Source organism: Mus pahari, chromosome 11, assembly GCF_900095145.1.
Source record: "Mus pahari chromosome 11, PAHARI_EIJ_v1.1, whole genome shotgun sequence".
Taxonomy (NCBI): domain Eukaryota; kingdom Metazoa; phylum Chordata; class Mammalia; order Rodentia; family Muridae; genus Mus; species Mus pahari.
The window spans coordinates 51,199,980-51,214,831 of NC_034600.1; the positions used below are offsets into that span (position 1 = coordinate 51,199,980).

The 14,852-nt window shown below is 38.8% G+C and overlaps 1 protein-coding gene across 1 annotated transcript; it reads right to left on the bottom strand.

Moving 5' to 3' along the window:
- Positions 1-6: 6 nt before the first annotated feature.
- C11H5orf51 (chromosome 11 C5orf51 homolog) lies at positions 7-10,369 on the bottom strand. The gene is made up of 6 exons (XM_021208653.2): positions 10,249-10,369; positions 6,920-7,026; positions 6,000-6,146; positions 3,815-3,946; positions 2,576-2,690; positions 7-484 (listed from the first exon to the last, which is right to left on the bottom strand). Exons 1-6 carry the CDS (start codon positions 10,346-10,348, stop codon positions 201-203), a joined length of 885 nt encoding a protein of 294 aa, XP_021064312.1. The 5' UTR covers positions 10,349-10,369; the 3' UTR covers positions 7-200.
- Between the last annotated feature and the right edge of the window lie 4,483 nt (positions 10,370-14,852).

Below are 14,852 nucleotides of genomic sequence, written 5' to 3' on the forward strand. Positions count from 1 at the left end.
AAAAAAAAAAAAGAAATTAGAGAATATTTCTTCACAGGCCTAAGACCACTGAGGGAAAGGTGACAGCATTAGAGAAGTGTAGCACACTGGGCATCTTTATGTAGTGTAACAGTCTCAAGATCAGTGTAGTACATCTCCTTTGATGAAGCCTTTTCTACTTCAGTATCTTTATGAATTTGAGTTGAGACCTAGATGAACACCTAGCTACAGCGCTGCTGAAAGAAACTCAAGATTTGCTTTGCGTTCGCGGTATTCCACTCTTGCTCCTTCAGAGGTCCTTCACACACCGACACATACTTCTTCAAAATTTTTTCTCCTACTTCTCGGAAATCCAAGGGTTCTTTGTGTGTGGTGCAGCTTGCTCCAAAAACATCAGTATCAGCTTCATGATTTTCTGACTGTTGATTTGTGCAATGCTTTAATCCCCAGTAGCACATTTCTCCACTGTACATCATAGCCAGCACATGAATATCACTAAATATTCCTGGGAAGGACATTTAGAATTAAATTTATAGAAAGAACTTCAGTTATTAGAACACTAATAAAACCTCTGACAATAAACCTTTGTCATACCACTTACTAGCTTGGAGAAGGCCACTCTCGCTAGCACAGGCCTAACTTGGTCAGCACTTCTCTCTTACCTAGAAACTTTCAACCCCCAGACAAAGCAGAGTACTGTCAAACAATTTTAAAACCATTTAAGTGTGCCTCTTTTAGTGCCTTTTTTGAGAATTAATTTCACTGGTGGAGCTCTTCTAAATTATACGCTAAATTCTGTATACTATACAATTCTAAATTATCACAGATGATGATAATCCAAAATGCTTTGTATCACTAGGAAAAAAAACCACCCAGGACAATTTCCATCAGAAGGTCAATAGTCCTTTAACATTATTCCCAACAAGTATATAACTAAGTATCTATTATCAAAGCATGGTAATTTGTTAACAACACAAATTACTCAGGTAGGGCATGAGTAGGAAGAATGTTTGTAATTCCAATAACCTTGGAGGTGGGCAGTAGAAGAGTTGCAGACCAGCTTCCTGGACTACACAGGAGTTCCAGGCTAACTTAGGCTACACAATAAAATCTTACTTGAAAAAACAAGTAATTAAAACAAAAACAAGTATTGAGTATATGATCATTCAACTTCTTAAGGTCACTTAACACAAATAAATGATTTATTCTAATGTATAAGTACTTGTGTGGTAAGGAAACTTACCTCAAATTAATGATCATGATAACTTCACCATGTTGGTTTAATAAGAATGGCCTGCATAGGCTCACACATTTGAATGCTTCATCACTGAGGGGTTACACTATTTAAAAAGATTATAGGTATGGCCTCAAGGAGGTGTACCACTCAGTAGTGAACTTTGAGGGTTCAAAACCCATGTCAAGCCCAGAGCCTTGCTCTCTGCCAGGCCCAAGCTCACTATCTCTCTGTCTTTCTTTCTCTGTCTGTATCTCTGTTTCTATCTGTCTCTTTGCCTGTGTCTGCTTCTGTCTCTCTGCCTGCTCCTTGTGGATCAGGATGTAGTCCTTAGCTACATCACCAGCACAACACCTACCTCCACCATGCTTCTACCACGACGATAATGGACTAAACCTCTGCAACTGTAAGCAAGACCCCAATTAAATGCTTTCTTTCATAAGAGCTGTCTTGCTTATGGTGTCTTACAGCAACACAACAGTGACTATGAGACTAACCTAAAACAATTCAATACAACTACAACTATGATAGCAGCAGAATTCAGTTCTGCTGTTTTAAATGTACCGAAGTCCCAAAATTTGTTCTTATATGCTGTCATCTTCAAATTCTTCCTAAAAACAGCAGGAAGTGAGGTAAGAAGTTCAGCAGAACAGTTGACCCACTAAAGCACTGTATCAACAAAAAGTAATTACTAGAGAGCTGAATGTGGGGTTTGCATTCAAAAAAATGAAAGAGCACACTACACTATGTTTTCTATGTATAAAACAAGTTCTACATAGAAAGGACATAAAAAGCGTAAAATGTCTATCTTCTTTAAAACTTATTTCCAATATGACATTAATAGTCAAATCTGATTCTGGTCAAAATAAAAATAAGCAAAAGTAATATGCTACATTAACTCTCTCGAATTATCCCCAGCTCTAGCACCCTCTTCTGGCTTCTGTGGGTAGCCATACGCAATCACACAAATGGTATGTGTTTATACATATGTTATATGTGTACATATATGTGTGTATGTGTACAAATATAAAACATGTTTGTACACATACACATATTTATATATGTCACAGCTTACTATGTACCTCTGGCTGTCCTGGAATTTACTATGTAGATCAAAGTGACCTTGAACTCACAGATCCACACCCCTCTGCCTCTTGAGTACTGGGGATTAAAGACCTGTGCCACCACATCTAACCAAAACTAAGTATTTTTAGTGGTTTTTTTTTTTTTAATATTATATGAATTACTTAAATCATTTAAAATCTATCATGAAATTTAAATGAGAGTAAAGTTAGCAAGCTTTCTAAAATCTTTTAAAAACTTTTCAATCACTTAGAAAATTTTAACAAGAAACCACATTACCTGTACTCAGTAATTTAGCTGTGTCTAGGTCTTGGAAAGAAACACCTTCATTTAACTGGACAGGGCATCGATAATTTAGCATCTGTAGCAAGTAACTGATCCCATCAACAAGGTACTAAATAAAGAAGCCAAATAAATTAAAACATTACACAAAGAACTAGAAAAACAAGTACCTTTTCCTCATTCTTTACTCAAAACTAAATGGACTGACACATAGGTACATATAATTACTATTACATTCCAATGGCATTTGGACTCAGCATTTACAGAATGTCCTAATATAATTAACCCCCCCAAATACAAGAGTATGAAACAAGGAAAGAATGTCAGCTACAAACACATGCTGCGATAATAGACTTGCTCAAAAATGTTATCAAAGGATAAATTCTATAAAGATGAATTAAAAAGAACTTTACAAATATATAAGGAATTTTATTTGTTTTGTAATTCCTGGAACTGAACTTAGGGCATCATGCATGCTAGACAATAACACGAGACTAAATGTTCAGCCCTTTTTATGATTCAGATATATTTTAACTAAATTTTTCTACCTGAATGTATAGCTTTCAGTTTCCAAGCTGATGAATACTATGGATACATTTACACTGAGCTAGAATTCTTAGTGACACAATACTAAGATCCATGTCTTTGTAATAATAATTGTTAGAATAGATATAAAGCAGAGGTCATACTGTTTTAAGAGCATGGTCATACAGACTCCTCAGGAGTACCTTACCTACAAAGAGATACTCACAACAAGACTACTTTAACCAAAGAAAATATTTAGAAATGTATCTTACATTCAAGCAAACATAAAAGTCAAGAACTTAAGAAACTCATGTAGTGTTCTCCTACGATGATAATCTTCATGATTAATGATCATGAAGATTTATTTATTTATTTCATTATATGTAAGTACACTGTTACACTGTAGCTGTCTTCAGACACATGAGAAGAGAGAGTCAGATCTCATTATGGATAGTTGTGAGCCACCATGTGGTTGCTGGGAACTGAACTCAGGACTTTTGGAAGAGCAGTCGGTGCTCTTAACCACTGAGCCATCTCTCCAGCCCCTTCATGTGTCATCTTAATCTGCACGGCAATTCCAGAACCTGTGAACCTAAAGTGTAGGTCCACTAGTCCAGACCCTCTCATCTCACTACTGGTATAAAATTCTTTCAATCCTGTAGATGGCCACAATCAAAATCATAAATGATTTTTTTCTTTTTTTTTTTTTACCTTTTGAAGCAAATTAGATTTTCTCAGGAGCCACTCCCTTCTCTTAGTCAGAGAATGACAATACATATACAGCAGGGCCCCTCGCCTCCAAGAGAGGCACTCCAGTAGCTCATCCCCAAGCAAACCACACAGCTGAAAGGAAACAGAAAAGGAATAGCCACAAAGAAAAGCCATATATCTACAAAAACCAAACTTCTAAAGAAAACTGAACAATTAAAAGCACTCATCTTACAGAACCTGTCCAAGTTAGGTTACAGAGGAAAACTTACATTTGAATTAAGTAGAAATACTGTAGTCAGTTGGTAAATATACATCAAAATAACACTGTAATTTACAAATAATTTTATAAAATACCTTGAGATTACAGTAGCAAATTCCACTACTATTATTTGGAAAATGCAAAATTCATTATTTATTAAAAGATACCATTTTAGAAACACATTGATTTGAGACTGTATCTTTTTCTAGAAAGAATCAGGAGTTAGAGACTAGAGTAGGAATTAGAGACTAGAGTAAGAATTAAATTGCTAGAATAATGAAAAGTTATATGCAAAAATTAATTTTAGTAAATCAAAAATGTTGGTAATGGTATGTCCTTTATATCTTGGTAATTTACTCTTCTTGCTAACCTGCCCTAATGAGCACACAGAGCCAAGAAGATATTTAGCTAAACACTGAGCAGGCACTTAAATATAAGAAATAATTTACTTCAAGTAGTATTAGCAGAGCCAGCAAGATGGCTCAGCAGAAAATGGTGCTTGCTGTCAAACCTCAAGGCCTGAATTCAATTCGGTAGCTAGGGATTTCATAGCTGGGCGATAGGAGTAGTGTAGTGGTAGATCTGTCCAATCTAGGTGTGCAGCTGGTAAATATATTGAGTTGTGTGTTCTTTGCACAGGCATATTGGGGTTGTAGATTTACCGATATAAATCTGGCTGGTATAGATATAAGTCTCTAGTGTTGCCTTTCCACTGGGCTAGAGAGAGCTGAGTGAGACCACAGTGGTTGTTGGCATCTGTAGACCAGCCATGGGAACCACAGCCAGACAGCCACTTTGAGCTAGCTGTTGGGGCTGGGTAAGACCTCCGATGCTGGCACCGAGACAGAACAAGCGTGGGTTCTTTTAAAATTACCCGCTACATAGAACTTGTACAGTACAAGAAGAGAACTGACTCTAGCAAGCTGTTCTCTGACCTCCATATGTGTACTGTGTACATGTACACTCATGCACACATATGCACCCACAAATAAATGAAAATAAAAATTAAAAGAGTATCCAGGACTAGATATGTAAATCCACCTAGAGAAGGCAGTTAAAAATTATGTGAACAGTACATCACAGACATACCATAGACTATCAAAGGATGAAGAAGACATACTTAAGCAATGCCTGTCTGTCTCTAGAATGAGAAAAAAGAGGGTTTCTGACAAAGAACAGGAGAATATTTCTTAAGATGATGGAGAAATAAAAACACTCAGAAGATAGATGATCAGTGCTGGTAAGAAAGGCTAAAGATGTTCATCAGGATCAGGATTTTAAACACACAGTAAGGGCTGGGTGTGGCAGGACATGATTTTAATCCCAGTATTTAGGAGATGGAGCCGGGTAGCTCTGTGAGTCTGAGGCCAGCCTGGCATACAGGGTTCAGCCAGCATTTACACAGTGAGACCTTGTCTCAAAAATTTAAAGGAAAAAAAAAAAGAAGGCAATAAAAAAAAATGTATCAATTATATTTTATGACTGTCAAGAAATAAGACTTGCAAAAGTAAAAGGGACATAGGTATATCTGTGTTAGAAAAGGATTCTGTGGTACACTGCAATTCAAATTTCATTATATAAATATTCTAAAAGTAGTTAATAAAATACATTTTTCTGTTCATGGCCTGGAGTGTTAAGTTCTCTTCCACTGCCCACACTCCCCTCTATCTTGAGACAGGATCTTTCTAAGTACTCTTGGCTAGCCTGGAACTCACTATGTAGACCAGGCTGGCCTTGAACTCACAAAGACCCTCTGCCTCCCAAGTGATAGGAGTAAAGCATGTGACACACCACCACTGGCAAACCTCTTCTGTGAATCTTAACATAAAACAATGATACGTTCACCACAACAAAGATATTAAAGAGCAGGGCAGCAGCAGGACAATATGACAAGATTCTGTCATCACTTCAGAGTGCGGAACTTACCTTGGGATGCATATTGTTTTCTTTAGCTAAAATTTCTGGTTCTGAAAGAAAAGTGAGCAGCTCTTTTACTTTCTGTGGAGAACAGTCCTCTGGAAAATCCTCATCTACTAGCTTATTCTCCTCAAAATATGTCATGTCCAGTATGGCCTTAAGACAAAGAAGAAAGTGCATCTGTAAGAGATGGAACTCCGCAGAATAAGGAAGAGTTTAGCCTTATGCTTCAGAGGCTTTACTAGACACTCACCCATGTCAGCACAGAATTGAAATGTGAAAGTACGCAAACTATTGAGCCATAAACAGGATTAGGGATGACACTATTTCAAGAAGTAAATGAAGATTCACGTTTCAACCAATATGTTATAATTATGAAAATGTTATCAGTTATTAAATTATTTGCCATTAATAGTTATAAAACCCCTGAAAACTTTATAAGTACCTGAAGTATTATAGTCTACTTCTCCTTTTTAATACTGAATCTTTGGGGGATTTGTCTTCCCCAAAATACAGCCAGAATATACCAAATATGCAACCTGCTGCCACATAAATGAAGCATGCCATCAATATATACAATCCCACCACTGACTCCCCGGTAGCCTATGAGACCTTAAAAGCCCTTTAGTACTTTTACTTATTTAATCTACTGGATAACTATTAAGGAAACTGGGCTGCAGTGGTCACCAAACTAACCAAGGCCTTTCAAAGCTTCCTCAAGAGTAAACTGAATATGTAAAACACATGAAATACTCCAAGCACAATAAGTGATACAAAATCAAGATGGAGAACGACTGAAGAAAACATCTAATTACAACCTCTGACCTCCACATGAATACACACAAATGCATAAGCACCTACGTCCACATGAATACATGTGCACACATACACACCCCCAATAGAACCAGACTTCACATTTGCTTTAGTACCTGTGTGTATAGTTCCAAAAGATTTGATGGATTTGAACATTCTTTTTCTTCTCCACATAAAAGTTTCAATTTTTCTAGAGCTGCAGAGGCCCGAATTAAAAAGTGATCTGTAAGTAATAAAAACATGATTATTTTACATAAATTCAAACATTTAAACAAGGAAAGCTATGCAACATAAATGATAAAACAAAACTATATTATGGCAAGATAGTGATATCTTACCTCATACACTAAGTATTACATAAATAAAACCCAATCGCAATGAAGTAAATTTATTCTCAAAAGCAAAGGAGTGAAAGCTTTATAGATTCATTGTTACTATTTCTCAAATCCAGTCTACATTCTTTTTTATGAGACTTTATTAAGGAATTAAGAATATAGCCCACTTCTTTCTTGGGTGTGTATGGGTAGTGTCTATACATGTGTGTGCATGTACAGTAAAGGAAAAACTGATATCAAGCTATCTTCCTCAATCATACACATACTCGAACACAGCTTGTGATTCAGCTAGCCTAGATTCAACTTGCTCTTGGAGCACTGGGATTACATGGGACGCACTAGGCCACCACAGTCCATCGTGCTTGCACCGAAAGTGCTTAACCTATTGAACCATCTATTAGCGCTTAGACTATTCTTACAATATTTCTTTTACAATGTTGATATACTCTAAAATACTTAAAAATTTACAACTTTTACTGGAATAATACAAAATTTACAAGTTTGCAGAAAGAGCTTCCATTGAATGCATGCAATTTCATAAATGTACTAGCTAAATTAACTAAAAGAAAAACTAAACAGCTCTAAGTTAACCATACTTGCATTTCTAGCGGTATAACTACAATGACAATTTAAAGGGTTATATCTTATTCCTTTAAAACTTCAAAATGGGGGACTGCAGAGATGGCTCAGTGATTGAGGGAACTGATTGGTCTTCTAGATGATCCGGATCCAAATCCCAGAACCCACATAACAGTTCACAACTGTCTGTAAGACCAAGATCTGATACCTTCACACAGAAATGCATGCAGGTAAAACACCAATACACATAAAATTGAAATAAATTATTAACAAAAATCCCCCAATACCTCCTGCATGTTTTCTTAACACAACTTAGCCAACTTTCCAAACTTTTACCATCTTAACTCAACCATTTGTTTACGACAATATTTTCTTTATTTCTGATTTTGAGGTCTCCAAAGATACTGACCAACCTTCTGCTACACTTCATGCAGTACATATCCATACTGTACTACATGACACAAAGTCTTTAAGCATCTTTTCTGAAATACAGAACCTTTCCTAGTCATCCAGCAGTGGACAGACAATATAGTATTTGGTGTGGTTTCTGTAGTTATGTAGAGATAAGCTGTTCAGTGTTGAAATAAAAATACCATCAGCTATGTCAGCAGGCGGTCACCTAATGACCTTTAGCTTTAGAGGATTTTCTACTGCTGTAAGATCACTGTTAGTTAGCAGTCTTCACATCTCTCCTTGGCCCAGAAGTACCACCCTACTACTCAGAAAACAAGATTCTACTGAGAACCAAAATAGTCCAGACCATGGGCCTCCCCACGTGCTGTCCAAGCTACTTATATTTTTCTCTTAACTTCTGAGAGTACTGTAAATGCAAAGACATGTACTGAACTGCTGAAGTCACTGCTGAAGAGGAGTGTCATAGGCTGGGTGTGGTGGTGGCATATCTATCATTCTAGAAAATCCACAAAAATATACTCTTTTTACTAGAAATATTTAAAGTAAACTGGCAAGATAAAAGATAAGTGACTCATAATCTTCAGAGAAGGTCCTTCTTATAATTCTATATAGGACAATAACATACTGTTAAGAATGAGAAACCAATGAACAATAAAAAAAAATGGCCATAAATACTGAGCACTCTTAAGTGAATGATGATTAGCATTGTATTATTTAGTTTTAATAAAATAGAAACTAACGATACTGACAACTCAATTAAAAACACATGGCTGTTAAGCTAAAGGACCAATTCTCCATGTATATTGATTTTGTTGTATGAAAAAGGGCCAAGTATAATTCAAATACATAGAATCTGGTGTTAAGTAAGTCCTGTTAGTAATTCTCTAAGATTAACTTCAAGGGTGACTAGTAGCTTGTCAAGCAGACGGCTACAGTTATGATTTTAGTAAATTTTCTGATGTATAAAGCCTCCAACCAAGGCCATGGGACACTGGACTTCTTTCCAGGCCTCCAAAACATTGGATCATAGAATTCCTTCATAAGAAAATAGGAATTATTGTTAGGTTCAGTAATAAGTAATTAAGACTACCTGAGCTCTCTGGGCTGACACATGGATATAGCCCAGGTATAGAATTCCTTCATAAGAAAATAGGAATTACTGTTAGGTTCAGTAATAAGTAATTAAGACTACCTGAGCTCTCTGGGCTGACACATGGATATAGCCCAGGTAGGTGACAGTGACTATAAATCCTATGTTCCACTTGCCACAAACCGAAAGATAAAAAGCCTCCGTGTGGTTTGTGGGTCATACGTGCTTCATTTAATTGAAGAACTGATTCTGTAAATACACCAACTATTCAATCACCTGGGAGAAATGTTTCATTATGGCCGTTCTATGAGTCTAATCACAAGAATTTTAAAGCTCAGGTATGGTAAAGGCTCAACATTCAAAAAACCACAACAAAAAAATGACTGTCGAACCAATTGGCAACTGAGAATTTATAAAAAGCAAACCGAGTGTGATGTCAGAAGAATGAAGTATTTCCTAACCTATATTCCCTTCTAAGGAAATACCTAAGGACTAAAATGGGGTGGTGGTGGGGGGGGGGGNGCATTACAATTACACCATAACTGTGTACAATATTTATTTACAGTTGAATTTTGGATTGAACACAAAGTGGAAATTTACAAGGCAGTAATGAAAAAAAGTGAACTGTCATGCATGTCTCTCTCTGTATTTACTGGATGCAAAAAAAAAAAAAAGAAAAAAAAATTTTTTTCCTGTTCATTTCTGGGCAGTATAAAGATTCCGGAGAATGTCCGTGGGTACTTCTATTTAAAGTCTGCCCTTCTCGCAGATTCGACAACACACATCTGGTCGGCTGTAAACAAAAAGGATTTCAAGGATCGTCGAAAACGCGGTCTGGGTAAGATGACCTCTGAGGAGAGGGCAGAGGACTGCCCAATGGGGACCCGCTCAGCAGTGCCAGCCCTCAGCGTGGCCAGCACCAGGGACCCCGCCTCGGACCGAAGGCCGCGCCTTCTGGCCACGGAGCGCAGCGGTCCCCTCGGGTCTCACCACCGTCCGCCCACTTCCCTCTGCGGCGCTCCCTCACCGTCTTCCCCCGCGGCTTCGCTAAGGTGCTGTATGTGAGCCTGAGCGAGGTCCCCGAGCTCTTCCACCCGCCTCACCACACCGGACACCGCGGCCGCCATGGCCAGCTCGGGCGCGCCCGCCCTGTCCACGTGACCACGCGAGCCCCAGGTCACCTGACGGCCTGGCAGGCGGCGTGGGGGCGGAGCCCGCCCTGCCTGTGGGCGGGGACATCGGCTCGGGGCTGCGACCGCCCCCGACCCGCAAAGGTCGTTCCGGGTATTCAGTTCTTCTCCCTCCCACAATCCTGTGCTGCGAGGGGCCGGTCGATGATGTCAGGGCACACCTCTCTCCCGCCTTCTTCTTTCAACCAATCGGAAGCCGACCATGCCCGGGGTTGAGCCAATAGGACGTCGGTTCTCTCCGCGGGTGCCGGGAGGATGCAGCCGCCGCAGCTGGCTGGAAGAGGGCGGATTGGAAGGTCTGGAAAGAGGATTTGCAGCGGTTGGCGCTGTAGTGAAGGAGGTGGACTAAAATAAAACTTGATTGTAATGGAGGGGGAGGTCAGAAACGGAAGTCTGCGGACGGGTGGGAGTCATCCAAGCTGCGAGACGGAGTGGGAAGGGCAGACAACTTGGCAGTCCTCGGCGTGCTAGCTGGCATGAACGCTTTTCCCGAATCTTCACCCTGGACCTTGTTTTTACTTCGGATTGATCTTGGCTAGCTCATACTTAAAGTACCTTAAATGTCTTGCGACCTAAACGTGGCAGCGACCTCACTGTTTTAGTTCACCTTGAGACCTGCCCGACAAGTGTTAAGTGTTCTTCCGCGTTTTAATCAGCACTCAAGAGGTCAAATGGCTTTGCATTCCATGAATGCTAATTCTTGCCTCTGGCCACGGAAATCTAATTCTGTCCCACCCCACCCCACCCCACCCCGTTTGACACACTATATTGTGAATAACTCTACCCTTCATCTTAATTTTAAGGTTTTTTTTTTGTAGCCTAGAAGAAAATATTAAAAATATGAAAGTAGTATTGTGATCGTTTAAGAGTGACTAACCACAGTGACTTTTCTGCAAGTGGCCATGGTGACCAGTTTTTTTTTTCTCCTGTCATATAACTCTAAATGCACAGAACAACAACAACAAAAAAACATGTGTTCCGTGTCTTCGGTGCTTGTGTAATGCCCGTACATACTCGGGAAAAAAAATGGTTTTTAATCGAAAACAATAATCAACAACAAATCCTCACATTACTTTCTAATGAAGAATCTGAAGGCCAGGAAAATTGCGTTCTATAATCAAGGTGAACTGGAGAATGCAAACTCTTATGCTAGAGTGTTGACCTACTCTGTAACCCCAGCACTTGAGAGGCTAAGGCTGGAGGGGATGCTGCCAGTTCTAGAGCAGTCAGTACATACTGAGACCCAGTTTACAAACAAGCAAGCAACCCACAGAAATTAAGGACCCATATTCTAACATGCCAAAGTGCACTAAAGAACATTTCCAGGCACAAGCTGGAGAGATCATTGCTGGCAACCACATGGCCACTCCCAACCTTCTAGGCCTCCAGCTACAGGGCATCTGGTGCCTCTTTAGGCCTCCATGGGCATTGTATACAGACATATATATGCAGGCAAACTACACATAAAGAAAAAAATTACAATCATGATGATGCATCAAACCACAATATTCTAGAAGGAAAGTCTTAACATTGGGAATTATTGTCCAACTGATATTTTGGTGTGTTCATTTTCAGAGAGAGAGTTGAGAAATCTAGTCTTTTTTTTTTTTTTTTTTTTGACTGGAAGATGTAGTTTGGTTGTAGCCCTGAACTAGAGAAAACTCACTCTCCAGGCCTACTTGGCAATTGTAAATTTCCTTAACCCTTTTATTATATTTTTCTTTTTTTTTTTTTTTTTTTTTTTGGCAGATAAGGAGAATGAGAAGGATGAGACTGTTAACCTCCAAACTAAAGAATACATGATTTTGTGGTTGGTTCACAAGAAGTCACCTGAATATGTAACTCATTCCTTGTTTGCAACCCTTCCCACCAGAGCAAATTAGCATCAAAATACAAACAACCCCAGGGCTATCCACAGCAGTGACCCTTTACCATAAAATTTTATTGCTACTTCATAACTGTGATTTTACTGCTGTTATTAATATAAATATCTGGTATGTGACACCTGTGAAAGGGTCATTTGGTCTCCAAGAGTTCGTAACCTACAGGTTGAGAACTAGTGCTCCAGGGTTTTAGAGAAATCTGTTCATGGAAAAGTATCTCACAGCACGCTCACTAGTATAAAATTTCCTGAGTGATTGTTAGAATAAACTGGTGGTTGTTTTTTATAACAGTTTATAACCCTGAGAACTCAGGTTATCCATGGTAGGAGCCTGGTACCAGCAAACTACCCATTTTTCAGAAGACTGCCAAGAAAGTGCCCTCATACTAGGAAAGACCTTTTGCCTCCTGTATTGTCTTTCTAATTCCCCCTACAATAAAAATTTAATATCATATCTGCTGACAAAAGTAAAAATTGAAAGGGCCCAGATACGCTTGCAAAAATTGGCAAAGAACTGAGAGGCAAGAAATCTGTAACTGGCATGGAACAGAAGTTGGCATGGTCTTGAGTTGGGAAAGAGCTTAGCACCTTGGAAGAGTGAAAGAAAGCCAGGCAAAAGGCAAGAATAGAGGAGAGCCAACAGGAAGGTGAGGCCTTAGAACACTTGTAGAGGTTACATCGAGAACAGATTCCTCCCTCCTAACCACAAGATGGACCCCAAAATGTGTGTATAAGCCCCAAGTTGGCCATGCTGTTAATTGTCTACTGAACCTTAATTTCAACATAACCACCCTTGACCCTTCATATCATCCGAGTGGACCAAGGGAAGGAGGATCAATTTACACGAACCTGAGTCCATATGCTATCTCTGCTCTTTCACTGTATAATAATCAGAAAGCAAACTAAAATCTCTAGTCCTCAAGTTGTTCATTTATTGAATGAGGGTCACGATAACTATCTATTCATTGAGTTGTTGTGAGGGTTAAATTAATGGATCTATGTAAGGTGTCAGTGTATTCCCCAATATGTAGTGATATTATGTAAGAATGAGTAAATGGTATTTAACTCCTGGTTGATCTTAGACATAATCTATTGGATTTTTATCTTTTCTTGTTGTATGCCATGAGTGGCAAGTTCTGTTGTTGAAAGAGTTAGCTGAAGAGATGAAGTCTGTGGAAGTTAAGACCTTTACTCTGCCTGGAGGCAGCAGTGATTCTTTAGATCCACAATCAGTTCTGCTTGTACCCACAAGCACATCTAAAGATTTCATCATGATCCTCCATGCCATGGGTTTAGTAATAAAAAGAACTGACTCAGTACTTGCTATAACTTGAATGAATCTCAAGGGAATGTTGAGTAAGAGAAAAAAAATACAAAGACAGAAAACTATATATGAGTTCGTTTACTGTTCTTAAAGTGATGAAACTCCAGAGGGAGGGGGAACATTTTCACTGTATGATAACTGTATGGTCATCAAACTTAGAGATACAGGAGGGTGGGAAGAGGGAAGCATGTGAGTGTGGTAGCAAAACAATAACAGCAAGAGCTGTGGCTTTCCTGTTATTATTGTTTCACTGTGGTAACAGGCACACGACTACTGGATCAAATTTCATAGAACTAAATAGGCACGAACACTGACGTCACATAAAGTTGACAATTCCAAATGTCTCTGGATTGTCCGAGTCAGTTTCCTTGTTAAACTATAAGAATGTAGTTTTCCAAGATCCTTCTTTGTCTGGCAATGAGTGTAGTGAGATTTTTCTACTATTTCTTCCAAAAACAAGTGAATCTACAGCTATTAAAAGAAAAACACTATGGAAAACGACAAAATGTTAACACTCTCCTAGTATAATGCATCATTTAGAATAGGTTTTGACAGGTAAAGATAGAAGTGAAGCATTAAGAGGAACTTGCTTGATGAAGAGACTGAAGTCAGCAACATAGCACAGAGAAGTGAAAGATATATTCAAGGTTAACCTGTGTCTGGGTTTAGCAGAAGTCTAGAAAGCAAATAGGGAAGTACTATGAAGTAAAACTAGGCAAGAATGTAGACTAGAGCAGTAGTCGATGATGGCTTCAGAGAACAGGAGAAAAAGCACACTACTGAGATTGGTGATCTGAGATGACATTGGGCCTGCTGTCCTAACAGGATATCATTTTTCATGATCCCCTCAGTTCAGTCGACCACTAGACAGAAAATATCCCTAACTATCTAGATGCCAAGGAGACATAGTGCGGCTTGAGAGAGTACAGAGTTGTGTAGTATTCTGAGAAGCTAACAGATTGTTAAATATAAGCTCTAAGTTGAGATGAGAGAGGGTGGTCTCCACAGCAATCATTGTTAGGGTCAAATGTAAAGGGTCGGAAAGAGAGATCGGTCTATTGATTAACAGAGAGGAAAAGTTCACAAGGAGTCGCTTTAATGGCTGAGATAGAGATAATAATAGATCAGGGTTACAGCAGATGCCTTCATCAGCAGTTTAAAGCCCAATAAAACCTAAAATCATATAAATGATGTTCAGACAGTAAGTCATTTTCCCTTAAAAGCTGCCTTCCTTC

Coding starts and splice junctions, on each gene's coding strand:
- C11H5orf51 (XM_021208653.2), bottom strand. CDS start 10,348: ATGGCGGCCGCGGTGTCCGGTGTGGTGAGGCGGGTGGAAGAGCTCGGG. Junction 6,147..6,919: donor TTTTGGAACTATACACACAG/GTACTAAAGCAA, acceptor CTTTGTCTTAAG/GCCATACTGGACATGACATA. Junction 485..2,575: donor AGCTAAATTACTGAGTACAG/GTAATGTGGTTT, acceptor TGTCCTTCCCAG/GAATATTTAGTGATATTCAT.